Here is an 18166-nt window from a genome sequence, read left to right as displayed (position 1 = left end):
TGCCTTTTGTGACTTAGTTAGTGCTCCTTGGTCAATGGTCTCGACTCCATCATCCATGCCACTCTCTTACTCCTCACTCCACCACAACCATGACTCCGACCTTGCTATGTCTCCCTCCTGAGATCCTCTTCGCCGTAGGCGACTACCTTGCGGCCGATCATCTACCCAGTCTGCATGCATTTGCTCTCGCAAGCAAGTATTGCTGCTCTCTCGTGAACCGACACCGCTTCAAAAACATCCACTTGCATAGCTACTCCAACGGGGTACTCCACCTCCTCCTCGACTACTGGGAGCAGATCCTCCAACGCAACAAAGCACATTCATACGTACAGCGCCTGAGTATTGCGGGGATACGACCGCCTTGGAAAACACCCGCACGACCTGACGGCAATTCTGAGCTCCCCATTTACCAACAACCAAGCTTCCAAGGCGAAGACGACTGGACCGACTTGTCAACACGGTACATAGGTTCGTTCTATGATCGGGACCAGCAGCCCATTTCCTTCGAGCCGACTGCTTGGGGAGCATTGCCCGACTTTCTTCGCAAGTTGCCAGCGCTCAGAGACTTATTCTGGGTCGCAGCCGGTGACTTTCCACCATCTTTACTGGTGACCCTTCACAGCGCGCTCCCCAAGTGTTCTCTTCATCTGAGATTCATCAGGGAGGGATACCGGTATTCATCGACGCCCCTACCCGAGGGATATGATGCGTATCAACGTACTCTAGCGACCTCGCCCTCTCTGTCAAGTATTCGTGTAGCAATGAGTGATACAGACAGTGGGAAGTTTTTTACTGAGCGTGCTGTGCTCTGTCTAGCGGCTGGACTCGCCCCGAGTCTCAGAGAAGTCTGCATCGACTATAGGTACCAGAATCGCTCAAATCACGACTCATCACACCCGAGCGAAGACTTGCTCTCCGAGCTTCCATCTCCATCGAATTCTCTTCGCTCCTTGGCCCTCTGCAACCCCTTGCTAGAAAACATACAGAAATGGAACGACCACGTCCCATTCACCAACCTAACGACATTCCAACTCCGCAGCAAACTCAGCTCCCACCTGCTCTCGAAAATCGGCACCTACAACTTAACCTCTCTCAAATCCCTCGTCCTGCACTTCGAACAAGGAATCATTCCCCGCCGGCGGCTCGGCGTCGTCGAGGGTCTAGATAAGCACCCCGATACCCTTCTCTGTCGACTCCCTCCCCTCGAGAGCCTCTTGATCACCGGCTACCTCGCCGAACAACCCATCTCCCTCCCGCTAGAGCACCACGGTCCGACACTCAAGAAACTCGGTCTTCTTTTCTCCCGTCCGACGGAGGAACGACCTCGACTCGGTCCGCATGTCGCCCCATACCTCATCAAAGATATCCGCGCTCATTGCCCGCGTTTGCGCCACTTGGCGATCCAAATCCCTCGCACACAAGGCAATAAAGCAGAAGTGGCCATCTACCGCTCCCTGAACATCCCCTCTCTCGCCCGCCTCGACCTCGACCTCGACTGCACACCTACCACAAAGGATACCAAAAGCCATCTCATCAATCTCGCCGTTGACGAGCCGCTCGTACGGTCAATCTTCTCGCTTGTCTCGGGGGATTGTTCGCCAGACTCCCTCCTGCAGAGTCTTAAGGTGAAGGTCGTGAAAAACTACACCCAGCCCAACGAGCTCACTGCATTCGAGCATGTGTTTATGGAACTCACCTGGGAGGTGTTTCGCTCGGTGGACGGGGTCTTTGTTCATCGGAGTGTTGACAAGAAACGAGATAGTTATCGGGATATGGTGAAGGATCCGGATAACTGGATGAGGAGCGTTCCTGCGATAGAGGTGTTTCGCTCGCTTTGGCCGAGTAAGGGGAGGGATTGGAGTGAGGACTGGTTTAGTTTTCCGTTGGAGATTGATTGATGGGCTGGAGTGAGAGGGCATTCGGTTCAGCTGTCTAATATCTTTTGAAGTCGCTCTGGGTGGGTGGTATACACCAGGCTGCCATATGAGCCAGTTAATTTCGGTTTCGGTCGGATATATATAATGGTATAGCGCGACTCGCACGCTGTTGGCTCCACAAATTTCCAGATTGGCCAATGTGCAGACAAAGAAAATCCAAGCTCCACGCAACAATATGTCGAGAGGAAGATCGATCGACCTCTACAAACCCTCTCGATGTCATCCTAGCTGTACCTCGGCTCGGCGTCAACCCGACACCTAAGGCACAAGCCACCAGGTAGTTAAGGCATCCCAAACTTATTGCTGCACGTGATACGGTCCCCCACCGATTAGCCGTCCAGCGATAAGAAAAAAAGTCGCAAAAGGTTGTTGACCTCCATTTCTCTCCGCACCACCACACCCCAACCCCAACCATAACCTCTCTCACACAATGGGCAAAGTCGACCGCAAAAAAGGCAACCGTGCCTCCTCCTCACCCTACCAGAAGCCCGCCGGAAAGGGCTCCTCCGGCGCCCTCTCAAAAGCTGGCTCCACAATCTTCAAATTCAATACGGACATTGGGCAGCATATTCTCAAGAATGGCGCCATTGCAGACAATATCGTGGACAAGGCGAACGTGAACCCGAGTCATACTGTTCTGGAAGTCGGTCCCGGTCCCGGTATACTGACGAGTCGCATTCTGGAGAAAGCGAAGCGGGTCGTGGCTGTTGAGTTGGATCCGCGCATGGCGGCGGAATTGACGAAGAAGGTGCAGGGCACACCGCAAGAGAAGAAGTTGCAGATAGTGCTGGGGGATTTCATCAAGACGGATCTGTCCAAGTTGCCGGAGTTTCAGGTTGTCATCAGTAACACGCCTTACCAGGTTGGTTTCCCTGGAGTTGGGAGAGGAGAGAGGCAGAGAGGAAGCTCCGATGTGATTGAATGCCTGCTAACAAATTCTCCTCTGATAGATTTCCTCCCCGCTGATCTTCAAACTCCTCGCCATGCCCAACCCCCCCAAAATGTGCGTCCTCATGGTCCAGCGCGAATTCGCCCTGCGCCTGATCGCCCGCCCCGGCGACGCTCTATATTCCCGGTTATCCGTAAACGTCCAATTCTTCTCGAAAGTGTCACACATCATGAAAGTCGGCCGCAACAACTTCCGCCCGCCCCCGCAAGTCGAGTCGTCGGTTGTGCGCATCGAGCCGAAACCAGGCAAGCCGGAGATAAGCTGGGACGAATGGGATGGGATGCTGCGTATCTGCTTTGTCCGGAAGAACAAGACGTTACGTGCGGGGTTTATGGCGACGAAGATTAGGCAGCTGATTGAGCGGAATTGGATTACTTGGGCTGCTATGCATCCGGAGAAGGTCTTACCGGGTGATGTGGATCTGCTTACGGGGAAGGTGAACTTTCCGGAGAAGATCGAGGCTGCGAAGGAGGAGGATGTTGAGATGGAGGGGATGGAGGAGAGCGGACCGATTCAGGACGAGGACGACGTGGATATCTTCATGGGAGAGGGGAGTGGTGCGAATACCAATGCGGCGGCTGTCGCGAGCGGACCGATTATCTCTGTTGCTGGAAACCAGGTGTCGAGAGCGTTGGTTACGAAGCTGATCCGTCTCAAGATTGAGCGCATACTTGAGGAAACGGGGTTGACGTCTGCGCGTGCGCAGAAGTGCGATGAGAATGACTTCTTGAGGTTGCTGCACCAGTGTAATACTGAGGGAATTCACTTCTCATGAGCAGACAGCTAGTCAGATATGTTCCGTTACGATGGACAAGACCACCTCAGTCCTTCTCGCCGGCAGCAGAGACATGCACTTGCCATCCTGCATTGGCTCTCGAGGCTCCCGCACGCGCCGGTCACTCATCCGGCCAGGCACCGTACGCTGCCACATACATACCTCGAAGCAATCCGCCACCTATAGACTCATGACGATTAAAAGTACACTTTTATATCCCTTCAGCGTTAGATAATGTTTGCAAGTTAATGACACAGTCTCGATACAATCTTCAGTTCTGTGTTCGTCTTTTCAAATCCCAAAGTCAGTATCCTGGCGCAACCGACAAGCCCCGAGGGTCAGTAGCCTTGATGTAGTAGTCCACGGTGCTTGTAGCGTAGATTATGTACCCTTCGCTTGTTTATGGCAGCGGAGAACGATCAAATGAAATAATGTCCGCTTAGAATGGGATTCTTTCGAGTCGTCGACTTGGGGTAGCTAGAGAACGCAATCAGCAGTAAATGAACCCAATGGCAAGTAGAGCTCATCATGTAGCCAAGGGAACGCCAACACATACCATTAGTAGTATACAGCGCTGCTTATACTGGAACAATCCCATTGTCGACTGGAGTTGATGCCGGCGACAAGGTTGAGGCGCAGTTATACCCGTTCAAGCGGTGCAGGTGCGGAGGCCCCATCAACTCGCCAAAGGACAACCCAACACCCACCCAGCATACTCTCCAAGTCTCCCACCAGATAAACAGCTCGACCGCTGTTCTGTTCGTTTCTAACAATAATATTGTTATTTGCATGACAGCCTATGTAGACGCGCAACAAAGAAAGTCAGCTGACATCCCAACTCGAAGTATATCGTTCTGTATACTCAATGCAGTCTGTGTGAATGTACCATCAACCACAGCGCCTGAGCTCCCACTATCAAGGCTCATAGCCATTGCTGCGACTGGGATGATTACTGGGAGGCATATAAGAGAAGATAAAATAACGATCCAGGTCAATTCAGCTTTGTCGTCTGCCTGCTGTCTCTGTGCTGCCATGCCTCCCTTGCACTGCACAACTCTACTATTCGCCTGATGAGCACAAGAGTCTCACTCTGGGACATTCCAAAGAATGGTTCACCGGTCATACAAAGCGAATTGATTCCAGGGGGTCTTTGCTATGGTTAGAGTCTGTTTTCGAAACCTGGCCTCTGTTCATCCCATTATATCTTCATCAAACATAGTCAGAGAGTATGTAGAGCCATTGTAAACTCAAAACTAGAGAAAGGGCCTTGGAGATGAAGAAACATGATTGATAATCAACCCAATCTTTTTGTTTGTAAAATTATATATACCCTCATTTCTACCCTAGTCATGACTTCAAACCCCATCTACAGGCCTCTCATCCTTCAAACCCCACGGTCATCAGCCTTACAATACTTGCCCAGCATAACACTTGAGAACTACGCTGCGTGGTCCCAGATACTGTCAAGCCCCTGAAGATCAGCCAAAACGTTAATCCAAGCCTGCCAGCCGATCTACCCGCACCAGTCAAGATGCTCGCTGCTAATTCGAAGATGTTACTCATTCTGACCTCAGACTACGCCTTTTGGAACCGTGTGGCGCTTGCATACTTACGCTTGTGTCAAGACGTGACGTGCCTTTCGCTGATCTAGCGTGATATAAGACATGTTTCCTCGGCTACCCAATCACGGACACGCTTAACCGACAGCCATCCATTCTGGCCATGACTGTCGAGCTTGACGAGATGCTACGCCGGGGGACTTAGTTTCCTATCTTTCTTTTGTTATGAGTTTTGATTTCAGGAAATTACGCATTTCCTTGGGAGGCTATATTCGGGTTTTGTTCAGCATTTGAGTTTGGTTTGGTTCAGATGGTCCGATATTTGCATTTATTGCAAGCTTACGCTCGTTTAGGACTTAGATTGTCATGGATCTATTATTTTGCGTGCCATGTGTACATAGGAATGTGCTTTCAACGCATGGGTTGTAGTTGTGATGTTTTTTATACTCTTTGGTAACTTAGGGCTCTGTTCGCGAACTCGGCCCGTCGTAGCAGATCGAGTCGGGATACCGTGTCATCACCTTCTGCCAAATCCATTTGTCTGGCCTTAGGACTGAGACAAATTTTATTCACCATCTGTAGATCCTATTATGGCGGATATATTAGTATAAGGCTGCAGACTTCGTGGAGACCCGAAGGTAGAAGAGCTTGTCAAATAGCACCCGAATAATTGTATAACCATCGGATTGCCTGCTTTGAGAGGCATATTCTTAGCATGCCGGTTGTTTCCAAGTAATTTTTCTAATTGAGCAATACAATCATTCCCTTCAGTGCTGCGCCATGAGTGCTCGTTTCTACGGCCGCCCAGCATGCCAGAGATAGGCCCAAGAAACAAACAAAATTAATGTCAGTGCTTCCGCCTGCGGATCGTCCGATCCTGCTAGATAGTGGTGAGATTACATCTCCGGTTCGATTACAGAGGGTGTGGCTGGCTTGCGCCTTGCAAGCGGTGCCTCCGCGGCTGTGGAACGAGAGACTCACCTCCCAACGTGGAGACATAGAACGCCGGTGTAAACACCATGCTTCTATAGAATGATTCCTTTCTCTTGAGCCAGATATGTGTCATCTAATAACGGTTAGGAACGCGCCTAGTCGCCTCACTACTCGATAGCTTCTTCTTCCCTCAAGACCTTGCATAAATAGACGACAGCCAAGGTACAAAGCTATAGGCACATTGTTCAAGACGCTGAGCCCGTTCCAAGGCTGCCGTTTACTGTGCATAATTGCCTGACCTTCCTGTCGCTAGGAGGCGACGGTTCGGATATTACAGAGTGCCAGAGCGCGCACAACGGGCTAGTAGGGACATAATATGATTCCAAAAATGCGTGGCAGCGGTTCTGGCATGTTGAAGGCTACAATGTCGTGCTTACTACACCCCAGAGACCTTCCAGCGAGGTATCTGGCCCCAAGGCTGCAAACATCCCCTAGGAGTATCCGCACTTGATGATAACAGCAGGGCCATGCATGTCTATGATTCTAGGAAATTAATTGGCGTATGATACTAGAAAATCCTCGTTGAATCAGAGTACGAACCACTCAGACAAAAGCAGTGTGGATCCAGGTCTGTCCCCTATCTACGGCCGTCGCGAGAAAGTTGATTTGTATCATGCGATGTGATTTACCCTGAACAAAGGCAAGATCGAGGACATCAAAGATACCCTTTCCATCAGTAATCCGTTGCTCGCAAGTATGGTGATCCCATTCTTTGGGGGTGAATAATGCCACGATTGTCTCCCATGTATATCTAGGGGAATTTGAATAGAGAGATGGCGCCAGGACATGAGATGATGAAGATAACAGACTCGAGTAAAAGGTTAAATGCACCCTAGTCTTCTGTATTACCTTGAACAGGCTTCAGAAGACAGACAGCCCGTATGAAAATGAGTCTTATCAAGATGGGGACATGGTGCCAAGTCAGGCCAGTCGGAGACTCCGGAAGCCCTAGATTACTTTCAACCACGTGGAAATTTCCTCAGATATGCCTGATTAATATTAAAGTGCATCTGCAGATATAAAGCTTAATTCACCTTTGGTCTCGAGGTCAATCCATGACTGTACCCCAGGAATTGGAGAGATAAGCCGACCGGATCTCCCGCCGCTATCATCGGAGCCTCCTATCAAGAATCAGCCCTTGGCTGGGGCCAAGATAACCAACGGCCTTGGGGTAGTTTACTAGTTCTGGAGATAGATAACCTGGTGGGTTTATATGAGACCCATTCCCCAGCCTGTGACCGGGGGTTGACTCCTGAGTCCCACTTCCAGCTTCCACCATGAACCAACCTACCCTCCGCTCCAGATTCGCTAAGGCGAAGAAATACATTCAAACAAAGGACGCTCCAGAGGAGGGTGCTGCCTACTTTAACGAGGATTTATTGCCAACACCACCAGGTGAGTCTGAATCTATCGAGTATGTGATGACGCTGACAAGATAGAACACCGAACATGGAACGTCCTCCACTTCTTCACCTACTACCTCACCACAACCTTCTCCCCCTCCAGCTATAATCTCGGCGCGACCCTCGTTAGTCTAGGCCTGGTACATACCCCTTTTCCTTTTCCTCGTTCCGTCGCCAGCTACACCCTCCCTTCTCCAGCATGCTAACAAACCACAGCGATGGTGGCACTGCATCCTCGCCGCCGTCATCGGCTCCTTCATCCTCTCCATCATCGTCATCCTCAACTCGCGCGGCGCAACCCGCTACCACGTCGGCTACCCGGTCTACGTGCGCGCTTCCAGCGGAATCGGCGGCTCCAAGCTCTTCGTCATCGTGCGCGCCTCCGTCGCAATCATCTACTTCGCCACGCAGTCCTACTACGGCGGCATGATCACCTCCGTGTGCCTCCGAGCGATCTTCGGCGATAGCTGGGTGAATCTCCCAAACACGCTACCCGCAAACGCGGGGATCGTGAGTCGGGATCTGCTGGCATTTTTCGTCTTCTGGATCGTCCAGTTCGGGGTGATGTTTGTGCATCCGACTGTCCTGCGGCATTTGTTTGTTGTCAAGGCTGTGTATACTACTGTCGCGCTGCTGGGCGTGCTAGGGTGGGCGGTTCACATGAATGGGGGGTCGCTTGGGGATTTCGCGTTCGACGGGCAGGTCGAGCTGCATGGGTCGGCGCTGGTGTGGCCGATGATCCAGGCGATCAACTCGGTGATGGGTGCGTTGTGTCCGATTTTAGTCAATCAGCCCGATGTCTCGCGGTACGCGACGAGGCCGTCGCAGGCGACGTGGTCGCAGTCGCTGGGTATTCTGATTTCCAAGGTTCTGGTGATGTTTGTGAGCTGTGCGACTACGAGCGCGACGACGCAGTTTCTAGGCAAGAGCTTTTGGAATGTGTGGGATTTGTACGATGAGATTTTGACGCAGTATTGGGGACCGCAGGCGAGGGCGGGGATGTTTTTTGCTAGTCTTGTGAGTGTTATCCCTGGACCTTCCTCTTCAGCACCGAATTCTCTATTCCCTGGTTTAGTAAGGCATATACTGACTGTTCAGGGCATGGTCCTCGCCATCATCGCAACTAACGCCGGAACAAACTCTCTCCCCGTGGGCGCCGACATCTCAGGCCTCCTCCCCCGCTACATTAATATTGTGCGAGGCCAGGTCTTCTGCGCGCTCATGGCCCCCCTCTGCGTTCCCTGGAAGATCATCTCCTCGGCGCAATCCTTCCTCACCTTCCTCGGCTCCTACACCGTCTTCCTCATGCCAACCTGCGGCATCATGGTGGTGGACTACTGGCTCATCCGCCGCGGAAACTTCCACATCCCCTCGCTGTACACCAAAGATCCCGGAACCCCATACTCCTACTACCACGGGTGGAATCTCCGCGCGATCGCCGCGTGGATTGGGGGCGTGGCGTTTACGATCCACGGGATCGCAGGCAGTCTTGATCCCGATGCGGTGAATCAGGCGAGTAAGAATATGTACAAGCTGGGCTTTTTGTTGAGTTTCTCGATGGGGTGTCTTTTGTATTATGTTCTTACGCTTGTTTTTCCTGTGCCGGTTTATCCGCCTGGGAGGGAGGAGGAGGGGGGCACTGGGTTTGAGAGTATGGCGGATCGAGAGGGGTTCTTTGAGGGGGAGACGGTGGAGGGGATTCGGAGGGGTTTCCAGGATGGTCCTGCGGAGGATGAGAAGAGCGTTGGGTTTGGGGTTCGGGAGGTTTGAGCTGTGATATTATGAAGATCTATGGGAGGATTTAATCAATTTGAGCGAATCAGTTTGAACTATGGTTCGACTACCAAGTACATTCTTCCACTACGTATACTATCGATTGAGTGATCCCCGTTCAGAAACCGGGAAATTCGGATAGACTGGCGAGGTTGATTACAGACAATACACCCATCTCAAACCTACCACATACACGAATCAAGATGCTGATCGTAGATGAGGCTTGAGATATTGATTCACTGCTAATAGCGTACCACCAGGTCGGGCCGAAATGCGCAACCAAAAACAGCCTAATGATTCATCTCGCAGACTAATCAAAAAGACAGGATTGGCTAACAGAGTGGAAATGTGATAACCCCAGAAACTGCGCCCCGGGTAATCTAAATCTACTCCAACTCCCAAGAGCTCGTCCGCATATCTTCTCCAACTCCCCACACCAAGAACGCCACTGGAGAGGAGATAAGACTCTCTAGCGGAGACTCCGTCGGAGAGGCCGGACGCCACTGCTGGTCGTGATAAGCGCGTTGATAAGATTTCAACAGATTGTCCTGTCTCGGTTGTGATTGTTGACAGTTTTTTGGTCCGGACATCGATCACTCAACTTCGTGTGCAAGTGAACAAGCAACAACGCAAATCATATTGGCGACATGAATCGCGCGAATGAGCACGTTAGCCATGCAACTCGAACAACCAGACCTAAGCTGGATTGAGCTGTCGATGCGTCCGAGTGGAAGGGTATATCTAGATCAATGTCCTATATGGAACGGCGAAGCTAGTCCAACATCCGATGTCGTATGAGAAGGATTGTCCACATCAAAGAGGTGGCAATGTCCAACTGGAGGGAGGGATAACAATGGTCGAGGCAGAGCAATACCAAGGAATAGATCGCAGGTCAATCTATGCAGCGCGCAGATCCATCACCAAGAAGATCTCGCCTGCGTCGATGTCGATATTATGTGCTCAAACCTCCACCACATTCCGAGGGCAGGAACGTGAATGAGATTGTATTTCCCTCCAAGGTGGTCGCGCTGAGTTGTCAAGACGCTCAATCGCATTTTCCAGAGTAATCGCGCGCGCGCAACCAAGACGGTACATTCCAGCGATAGTGGTATAGAAGCGACGTGGGGTCGTCGCCACGAGAAGCCCATCTCTGGTGCCTTTCCATTATATTCCGTCGGTAGAGTACAGTCACAATTAAACCCCTGCGACATCGGTATAGGCGGTTCAAAGCGACTCGGCTGGCCCTGTCCGTATTAAAAGGCCCGTCGGGTTGCACAAGACTGATTATGCTTGGTACTGTGTCATGAATCTTCGACGACTTTGAACGAGAGTGCTGAGGGGGCCGGTGGGTTCGCCGGCGTCCACGCAGTCGACGAGCGAAGGGTAGAAACGAGAGACGCCATCCGGTGTACCCCTGCGCGACGCGGTTTCAGAGAGGGGGATTGTAAACGGTCGGTAATTGAGCGATTGTGTACGGTGGTGATCGCATGCAATATCGGAACGAGGGCGCTTCGAACGAGAACAAACCAAAGATCGCCTGGAGCTCGCACTCACAAAGCAGGAAGCTCGGGCTCCGGCGCCGGCGACCTGAAAAGAGGCGACCGGCGCAGATCGCGACGGAGCTTGACGAGGAGGAAGCGGCGGTGGATGCGTTCGAAGACGAGATGGACGGGGTTTTGGCGAGGCATGGTGGTAGTATTCTGGGTAGAGTATAGCTTGCCTGTAGCTGTACTGTAGCAGTCTGCAGAATATGTCAAAGAGGAATTGGAGAGAGAGAAATGCGGAGGAGGGTCTGGGGTAGAAAAGGGAGGATTATGAGGTGGGCCAAGAAGTGATATGCAGCCAAGGTGAAGCTAAAGGTTGCACACGAGCCGATCATCTGTGCGCTCACCAGAGTGGCAAGGTCACCGCTACTTCTTTCTCGTGACTGTTGGGTGGTGACTGCGCTGGTCACAAGCCCAAGGGAGAGTTGGAACCCTATACTGATTCCCGCATTCCTGCCCGGCCGGAGATCGCATCCGTGGGCTGCCACGAGTTTGTCCCTCATTTAAGCTTTCTCCCGCACTGGGCGGATGGGAGGAGTCATCTTGGATGATATCATATCAAGTTGTTGTCTTATTGTCGAATGATTTCCTGGTGTGCGTGGTTAAGCTTTGCATGCCTCCAAATAGTTCCGGTACTGACGCGCAGACTTGAGCAAGATGCTGCTGCATAATCACTCTATGATTTGTTCTTTGGCTGCAGAGGTTCCCTATTCTACAGCAATCGGTAAGTGGACATGCCCTAGACACTCGAATAAACTCAGTTCTATCTCTATACGTCTACTGTATAGACCATGAAACTACTTACAAAACCAACCCAAATCTATACCAAGAAAGACCAGAAACGCCGAACAAAGCAAACTACACCGAAAGGAAACAAGACTTCAGGACCAAAGAGACGAAACAAAACAAAGAATAGAATCTTGACTCTCAAGGAATCCGACACCTCTCCCCGATCCCCTGGGCCAGACCCTCCTCAACCTCCTTTTGACTCCTCCCTCACTTCTTCTTCGGCCTCCCCCTCGGCTTCGCACCCCTCTTCCCAGGAGAAGCATACACATCCTCCTCAACACTCTGCAGCGGCGTCTCACTCCTCGGCCGCCCCCGCCCCCTCGGCTGCGGCGGCGACAGATTCCCACCCGGCGAATCCCAATCATCCCCGCGAATCCTACTCCTAGATCTCACCGCAGCCTTGGACCCAGATCCCGACGCGGACGCCTGACCCGGTGAAGAAGGATACTTGATCCCTAATCCCACATTCATGCCCATCCCCATCCCCATTCCACCAACAGACGACCATCCCGAGGGCTCGGGGTAGATCTTCCGCGTGTTCGGGTCTGTAGTCGTGATGAAGAATGTCAGGCCCGCGTAGATTTTTATCAGGCTGTGGATGTAGCCGAAGGCCAGCACGGCGGGAAGCATCAGGAGGTCCTGCGGGTGGGAGACGAAATAGGGAATTAGCTTCGCGAGTTTAGTGACGAGCATCCATCGGATTAGGTAGGAGAGGGCGTTAAGTTCGCGGGCCATCGGGGAGGTGGACAGGGTGTAGATCAGCACGCCGTCGTACAACAGGGCAAGGTTGAAGACGGATGAGAGGTGCAGTGCGTAGAAGGACCATGGGTGCGTCCAGAGACGAGGGCCAATGGAGAATAGGTATGCGAAGCTGGTTCTCCAGGATGTGCGGGATTGCTCGATGCAGCGGGCGATGTAGTTTGGTGGAAGGACGGTCTCGATGCATGCGTCGGAAGAGGACTGGATCTTGGCCGAGTACCCGCATGCGAGAGTCCAGCGGGTGATGAAGCTGTCTGCGTCTGTGGAGAGGGGCGCGAAGGTGCCGAAGAAGAAGCGCTTGTTTGTGAGGGCGTCAAGGAAGGAATCTTCGGTGACAATCCTCGTTCTGTGAGCGGAGGTGAGGTCCGAGACGATAAAGACGCCGCCGTCGATGGCGTTTGCGCCGCGCTCATCGAAGCACTGCCGCTCGAGCTCCATTGCACCGAGGGCGTTGAAGATGTAGTTTCCGTCTGTGCGGCGGGCGCGCTTGTTCGTGCCGACAATACCCACCCGGCGGTCTTCGAAGGGGGCGATGAGAGCTGGGAGAAAGCGTGCGGATGGCCAGGCAACGTGCTCGTCCATCAAGATGGTGATCTTGGTTTTGGCGTACTCGAGACCGTATGCGATTTGATTGCGGCGGCCGGTGTGGCTTGATGTTTTGACGGAGATCTTGGTGTGCGTGTATTGCTGCTGGTAGCGGGCGACAGCCTTTTTCATGGCGACGGTCACTTCTTCGCCGGTTGTGACGATCATGATGAGAGCCGGCTCGTTGGTGAGGCAGGACTGCAGGCATTCTGCGAAGACGGGGTTCTCCGGGTCCTCAATGGGGATGATCACTGTGCAGTCGTTTGGCTGGATATTTGGGGCTCGGGGCGTTGAAGTCGACGTGTAAAGGACGTCGAAGGAGACAATATGCACGACTAGAGCGAGATACTTGAACAGCGCAAGGTAGAAGAACCACGCGGACATGGTGTCATCGTACATGCCCGTCGAGGATGCATTGTCCCCTGCGATTTTCGCACGTGCAGGCAGCGCGGAGCCAGCAATTTGAGTCGAGATCCTGGTCAGGATTTGGACGAAGGTCAGGTGGCGCATTCCAAGAGCGAGGTCGACGCTGTGTCTGCCGAGGCCGATGATGCTGAAGACCAGGCGGACGAGCACTTCGACATGGCTCATCAAATGCTCGCCGGTTCGGCCCACCATGTACTCGATGGCAAGACCGAGGTGGGAGGACGTAAACGCCCAGGCCAGTAGGATGGCCAGCCCTATGATTCGAATCATGGTGTCGGTTCTGTTTGACTTGCTAGGTAAATTGTACGGTGATGTTGGGAAAATGGAATTTGGAGAGGTTCAAGCGGCGCTTGGGGTCTCTCGTTTTTTTATAAAAACCTGGGTTGCACGAGAAAATGCAGCAAAGGGTTTTGACACAAAGAAGACCCTTGCGAGCCTGGTGTCAAGAGTGCCCGGATTCGAGATTGCACAAAGCTTTAATCGATTTAGTGGGCTAGAACGCCTTTCAGAGTCTATTGTTCGCAACAAAGAAGGCTGTAACAGACGACTCTTTGACCAAACGACTTGAGCCCGGGGATGCCTTATTCGTCACCCATAGATGAGAGGAGAGAAATCAGACAGAGCCTCGACTGCTCTGTTTTCAGGCGGAATCTTGTGCTCTACAAGATACACGTTATGCTTTTTCGCCCTGGCGTTACGCTATATACTCACCCTAAGGAGCCCATATGTTTTGCAGCATGGGCGGATTCTGCATCATTTCAGTCCAGGTAGTGTTAGAGGGCTGCTACAATCAGTCCTGGGCTTTATCGGCGGGACTTGGTAACTACTGCATGATATTGTGATCTTTAAGATAAATAAATCGAGATTAGTCCTCTAGTTGTATATGCTTGCTTAAGTACTTGCGAAGGAGAGCCTTATATTTGACACATAGTTGACTACAAGTAGATAAACAATCTTCGTATGCGACAGGATCTTAAAGCATTACTTATGCGCCCTTGACTATCTTCACTAGTCACCAGCGTAACCCCCTGCCCTGGAGTAAGACAATTGTTAAAGTGTAGATAGATTCAACTCAGGGTCCGAGTACTCCGGGAAACCGTTCAAGACAAGTGGAAAAAAGAGAGACACATGACGAGGGTAATGAAGGAAGAAGAGACGGATCCAACCTTGGAGCAGGAGGATGGGGGGTTTTATGGACGTTCGCTAGGAGGTTCTTCACTCTTCTTGGGCTTGTGAAGGGAATTGTTACTGGAGGAGTGAAGGTGAGTTAGATGATCTGGTAGATTGGGGAAGGTTCGAAGGTCTGGAGAGAAGGTGGTGATGGTGCGAGATTGGCGTAGTGATGTAGGCTTCGTTGGAACGGCCCTGACACATGTATGCCCTCTTTCGTGGAGAATTTGAGACTATAATTTTTGATTTGTAGCTCTGCGGTTCAATCAGCGAGGACCAGGGAAGACCTAGGTTCAGAACTTGGAAGGATCGCATATAGCATTTGTGAGTGCCGCTGTCTATGGCGCAGAGAACATCCGTACCCGAATTTGCTACTGCTTACACTACGGTAGGTGAAGATTCTAGCGGCCAAAAATGTGAAGAAAGAAAAGTAAATTTTTCTGAATCTATATGCAGCCATCCCCTAATCACCAATGCAATATATACAAGATTCCCCGACACCAGGCCAAAGACATTCAAGCATGCACAAGAAAAATGAGGTATCAAAGAAAATAAAAAGACAATCACGCATTCTCCGCATGAACAGCCTTCTCACCCTCCTTCCTGCGTCCCTCATCCCAAGTATGAGAGTGGAAGTCCGGCATCTCAAAGTTGCTGCTCTGCCACGGCTTGACCTTGTTCACGTACATCCAGTCCAATTCTTCAAGTGTGCGTCCCTTACCCTCGATAACGAAGAAGTAGACAACAAGCACAGCGGCGAAAAGACATCCGGCGAAAACGTAGCCATACGCGAAATCAATCGCACCGGTGATGAAGGGAGTGAAGAATCCGATCAGGAAGTTCCACAGCCAGTTGGACGCAGTAGCAAGAGCCATGCCCTTTGCTCTGTACTTTGAAGGGAAGAGCTCGGCAACGATTGCCCAAATCATAGGGCCCCAGGTTGTGGCGTAGACTATAGTATGGATTAGTATTGATCACAAAGAGATTTAGACAAAAAAGGGAGGGCTTACAGAGAACGAAGAAGCAGGCGACAACCACCATGCCCTTGCCGGGGCCGGGGGTGTTCTGCGGGGTTTGGACATCGAGCATGAAGTGACCGATCGAAGCGAAGATCATGAACATGATGAACATGAGAATAGCACCGGTGATAAGAGACTTGCGGCGGCCGTAGTTCTCGACAATGTAGAGACCGCCAAAAGTGGTTCCGAAATTGACACCGCCAAGGATGACTTGGGTGATGAAGCTGTTGGAGATACCGGCACCTTGGAAAATGGTGGTTCCCTGTGGTTGTTAGCTTTTGCATTGAGTTTCGAGGTTGACGACTCACGTAGTAGAAGAAGTAGTTGGCACCGGTAAGCTGTTGCAGAGCCTGGAGGACAACACCAAGAAGAAGACGGTAGCCCATGCGAGGAGCAGTGAGGAATTCAGTCCAGCCTTGGTCGCCAGATTCGGCATCAAGCTGAGCCTGAATCTCACCAAGCTCGCGGATAATGACACGGTGGTTCTCGGGCACTCCATAAAGACGAGCCATGGTCTGACGAGCAGTGTCGATGCGGCCGTGGCGGTAGTCGTAACGAGGGCTCTCAGGGAACATGGCCATTCCGAGACCAAGGATAAGAGCGAAAAGGAAGGTCAGGCCAAGGGTGATTCGCCATTGAGCGGTACCATCCATAGTCTCGGTACCGAGGTTGATGCAGTACGCCAGGAAGATACCGAGTGTGACGAACAGCTGGTATGAACTGATCATGGCACCACGGACGTGCTTAGGGGCACTCTCTCCTTGGTACATAGGGACAAGCAGGGAGCAACCACCGACACCGAGACCAGTGGTCCAACGACCCATGGCGAATTGAACCCAGTTGCCATCAGGAGCAGAGATCTGGACGATCAAGCCGACGATGAGGATCATACACCAGACAGTGATGGACCACTTGCGGCCGAGTTTGTCGGCGAGAGGAGCACCGCAGAGAGCACCAATGAGTGTACCAATGGACAGCAAACTGACGATGAGACCGGAGCGGACGTGGCTGAAAGAGTAGGAGCCGTCGTCTTGAAGTTCGCCATAACGCTGAAGGAAGTTGTCCATTTCTTGGAATCCAGAGATCTGACCAGTATCGTATCCGAAAAGGAGACCACCCATCGAGACGAACAGACCCATGACGGTAGCACGGAGAGTGATCCGGGGAACCGGGGTGTCAACACCGATCTCAGCAGGCTTCTGGCTTGCCATTGTCTCCTGGCTGGAGTACTGGTTGGGGTATTGGTTGGGCTGGGGAGCCGGAGTAATGGACTCCCCATGATGAGCGGAACTTTCAACGCCCATGGTGTAGAAGATGAGTGGTAGTCAAGAAGAAAGAAGATGAGTAGAAAGGGACTGGGGAGCAAGAGATTCTGGGGATGTGCAGGATGCCTTCCCTTTTTATAAGCCAGTCGCGCGGGAAAATGACCCAACGTAAGCAGGTCCACAGGCCGGAACAGTGTTGCAGTCTGGCACAGTGGAGAATTCTGGAAAGCGATGGACGAGTGTCATCAGCCAGCGAGAGTGGTAGCGACTTCCACCCCGATCTCTCCATACGGAGACTCCGCGAGAAGACTCTTCCGTCACTGAAGACTCAAGAGTGGCAATCTGGCACCCCATGACAGGGATCTGGTCATGGGCGACCAGATCAGTAATCATGCTAATTGGTAGAAGAGCGTACAAAGAGCGGCCGGATGGCAAACCACAGAAGGGAACTAGGGTCCGGCCGAGGGAGCCGGGGAAGAGATACGTTGGTGGCGTAGACGCTAGGAATGATCAGGTCAGGATTCAGGAGCCAAGCCAAGCTGTGACGATGTTCTCCGAAGCCGAAGAAGCCGTCGAGTCGGCATGCCTATGAGTGAGTCGATGACGGCACTCGGCCTTGGCTGTGGCTTGGAGTTGAGCCGCAGGATCAAAAAGATTAGTACTATTGTCTACAACAGTCACCACTACCAGTCCCTTGAACACAACCATGTGGCATACCGGAATGACAAAGACTGACAGCCAGCCTGACATTCCATGACTGAAGCGGTGTCATCCATCCACGTTCGGGAGGGCCGGAAGGGACAGGGAGAGAAATGCGGGACCGTGGAGGACAGCCTGGAGAAAACACTGGAGAGCCGATTCTTGCCTGAAAAGCTGACCGGTGAGTCTCTCCCCGTAGAGATCCGGTTTTGCTTGAGGGGAAGAGGGGAAGAGGGGAAAACTGGGGTGCCATATCAGCATCATTGTCGAACTGTCGAACAAGCATCCTCAGCTTCCTTTGCTTCTTTCCTCTCTCGTCCGCTTGCATTGATCATTGATGATCAAGCAAACTCTGCAGCAGCTTCAGCCCGAAGATGAGCCGAGTCGGCAGAGAAATGAGGATTGCCACCCGACCGAGTCGGTGGTCGCCTGTACGGAGTGAGCGAACCCACCAGCGCAAGCTTTGTGGATTCCTTGGCTTCTCGTAGTGGCTGTGATCTTGTTTCCAGCCAGATGAAACG

At 52.1% G+C, this 18166-nt stretch overlaps 6 protein-coding genes across 6 annotated transcripts; 3 read left to right on the top strand and 3 right to left on the bottom strand.

The window, feature by feature from the left end:
- The first annotated feature begins 29 nt into the window (after nt 1-29).
- BJY04DRAFT_41431 (uncharacterized protein) lies at nt 30-2133 on the top strand. Its single transcript, XM_073720328.1, has one exon. It carries the CDS (start codon nt 90-92, stop codon nt 1896-1898), a length of 1809 nt encoding a protein of 602 aa, XP_073572265.1. The 5' UTR covers nt 30-89; the 3' UTR covers nt 1899-2133.
- Nucleotides 2134-3918, top strand: BJY04DRAFT_41432 (dimethyladenosine transferase). The gene is made up of 2 exons (XM_073720329.1): nt 2134-2799; nt 2888-3918. The coding sequence occupies exons 1-2, from the start codon at nt 2368-2370 to the stop codon at nt 3659-3661; spliced, it is 1206 nt and encodes a 401-aa protein (XP_073572264.1). The 5' UTR covers nt 2134-2367; the 3' UTR covers nt 3662-3918.
- Nucleotides 3919-7490: 3572 nt separating this feature from the next.
- BJY04DRAFT_217360 (nucleobase cation symporter-1 family protein) lies at nt 7491-9386 on the top strand (the record flags this gene model as incomplete). Its single annotated transcript, XM_073716012.1, has 4 exons — nt 7491-7608; nt 7653-7756; nt 7833-8633; nt 8715-9386. The coding sequence occupies 4 exons, from the start codon at nt 7491-7493 to the stop codon at nt 9384-9386; spliced, it is 1695 nt and encodes a 564-aa protein (XP_073572263.1).
- Nucleotides 9387-10673: 1287 nt separating this feature from the next.
- Nucleotides 10674-11077, bottom strand: BJY04DRAFT_217359 (uncharacterized protein; the record flags this gene model as incomplete). Its single annotated transcript, XM_073716011.1, has 2 exons — nt 10674-10803; nt 10944-11077. 2 exons carry the CDS (start codon nt 11075-11077, stop codon nt 10674-10676), a joined length of 264 nt encoding a protein of 87 aa, XP_073572262.1.
- Nucleotides 11078-11854: 777 nt separating this feature from the next.
- Nucleotides 11855-13450, bottom strand: BJY04DRAFT_227104 (uncharacterized protein; the record flags this gene model as incomplete). The annotated part of the gene is made up of 2 exons (XM_073718559.1): nt 11855-12148; nt 12221-13450. The coding sequence occupies 2 exons, from the start codon at nt 13448-13450 to the stop codon at nt 11930-11932; spliced, it is 1449 nt and encodes a 482-aa protein (XP_073572261.1). The 3' UTR covers nt 11855-11929.
- A 1775-nt stretch (nt 13451-15225) lies between these two features.
- BJY04DRAFT_227097 (sugar porter family MFS transporter) lies at nt 15226-17519 on the bottom strand (the record flags this gene model as incomplete). Its single annotated transcript, XM_073718557.1, has 3 exons — nt 15990-17519; nt 15673-15943; nt 15226-15614 (listed from the first exon to the last, which is right to left on the bottom strand). The coding sequence occupies exons 1-3, from the start codon at nt 16983-16985 to the stop codon at nt 15226-15228; spliced, it is 1656 nt and encodes a 551-aa protein (XP_073572260.1). The 5' UTR covers nt 16986-17519.
- Between the last annotated feature and the right edge of the window lie 647 nt (nt 17520-18166).

Source organism: Aspergillus karnatakaensis, assembly GCF_047715665.1.
Source record: "Aspergillus karnatakaensis strain CBS 102800 unplaced genomic scaffold BJY04scaffold_19, whole genome shotgun sequence".
NCBI lineage: Eukaryota > Fungi > Ascomycota > Eurotiomycetes > Eurotiales > Aspergillaceae > Aspergillus > Aspergillus karnatakaensis.
This window is presented reverse-complemented; position numbering and strand designations above follow the sequence as displayed.

Coding starts and splice junctions, on each gene's coding strand:
- BJY04DRAFT_41431 (XM_073720328.1), top strand. CDS start 90: ATGACTCCGACCTTGCTATGTCTCCCTCCTGAGATCCTCTTCGCCGTA.
- BJY04DRAFT_41432 (XM_073720329.1), top strand. CDS start 2,368: ATGGGCAAAGTCGACCGCAAAAAAGGCAACCGTGCCTCCTCCTCACCC. Junction 2,800..2,887: donor TCAGTAACACGCCTTACCAG/GTTGGTTTCCCT, acceptor CTCCTCTGATAG/ATTTCCTCCCCGCTGATCTT.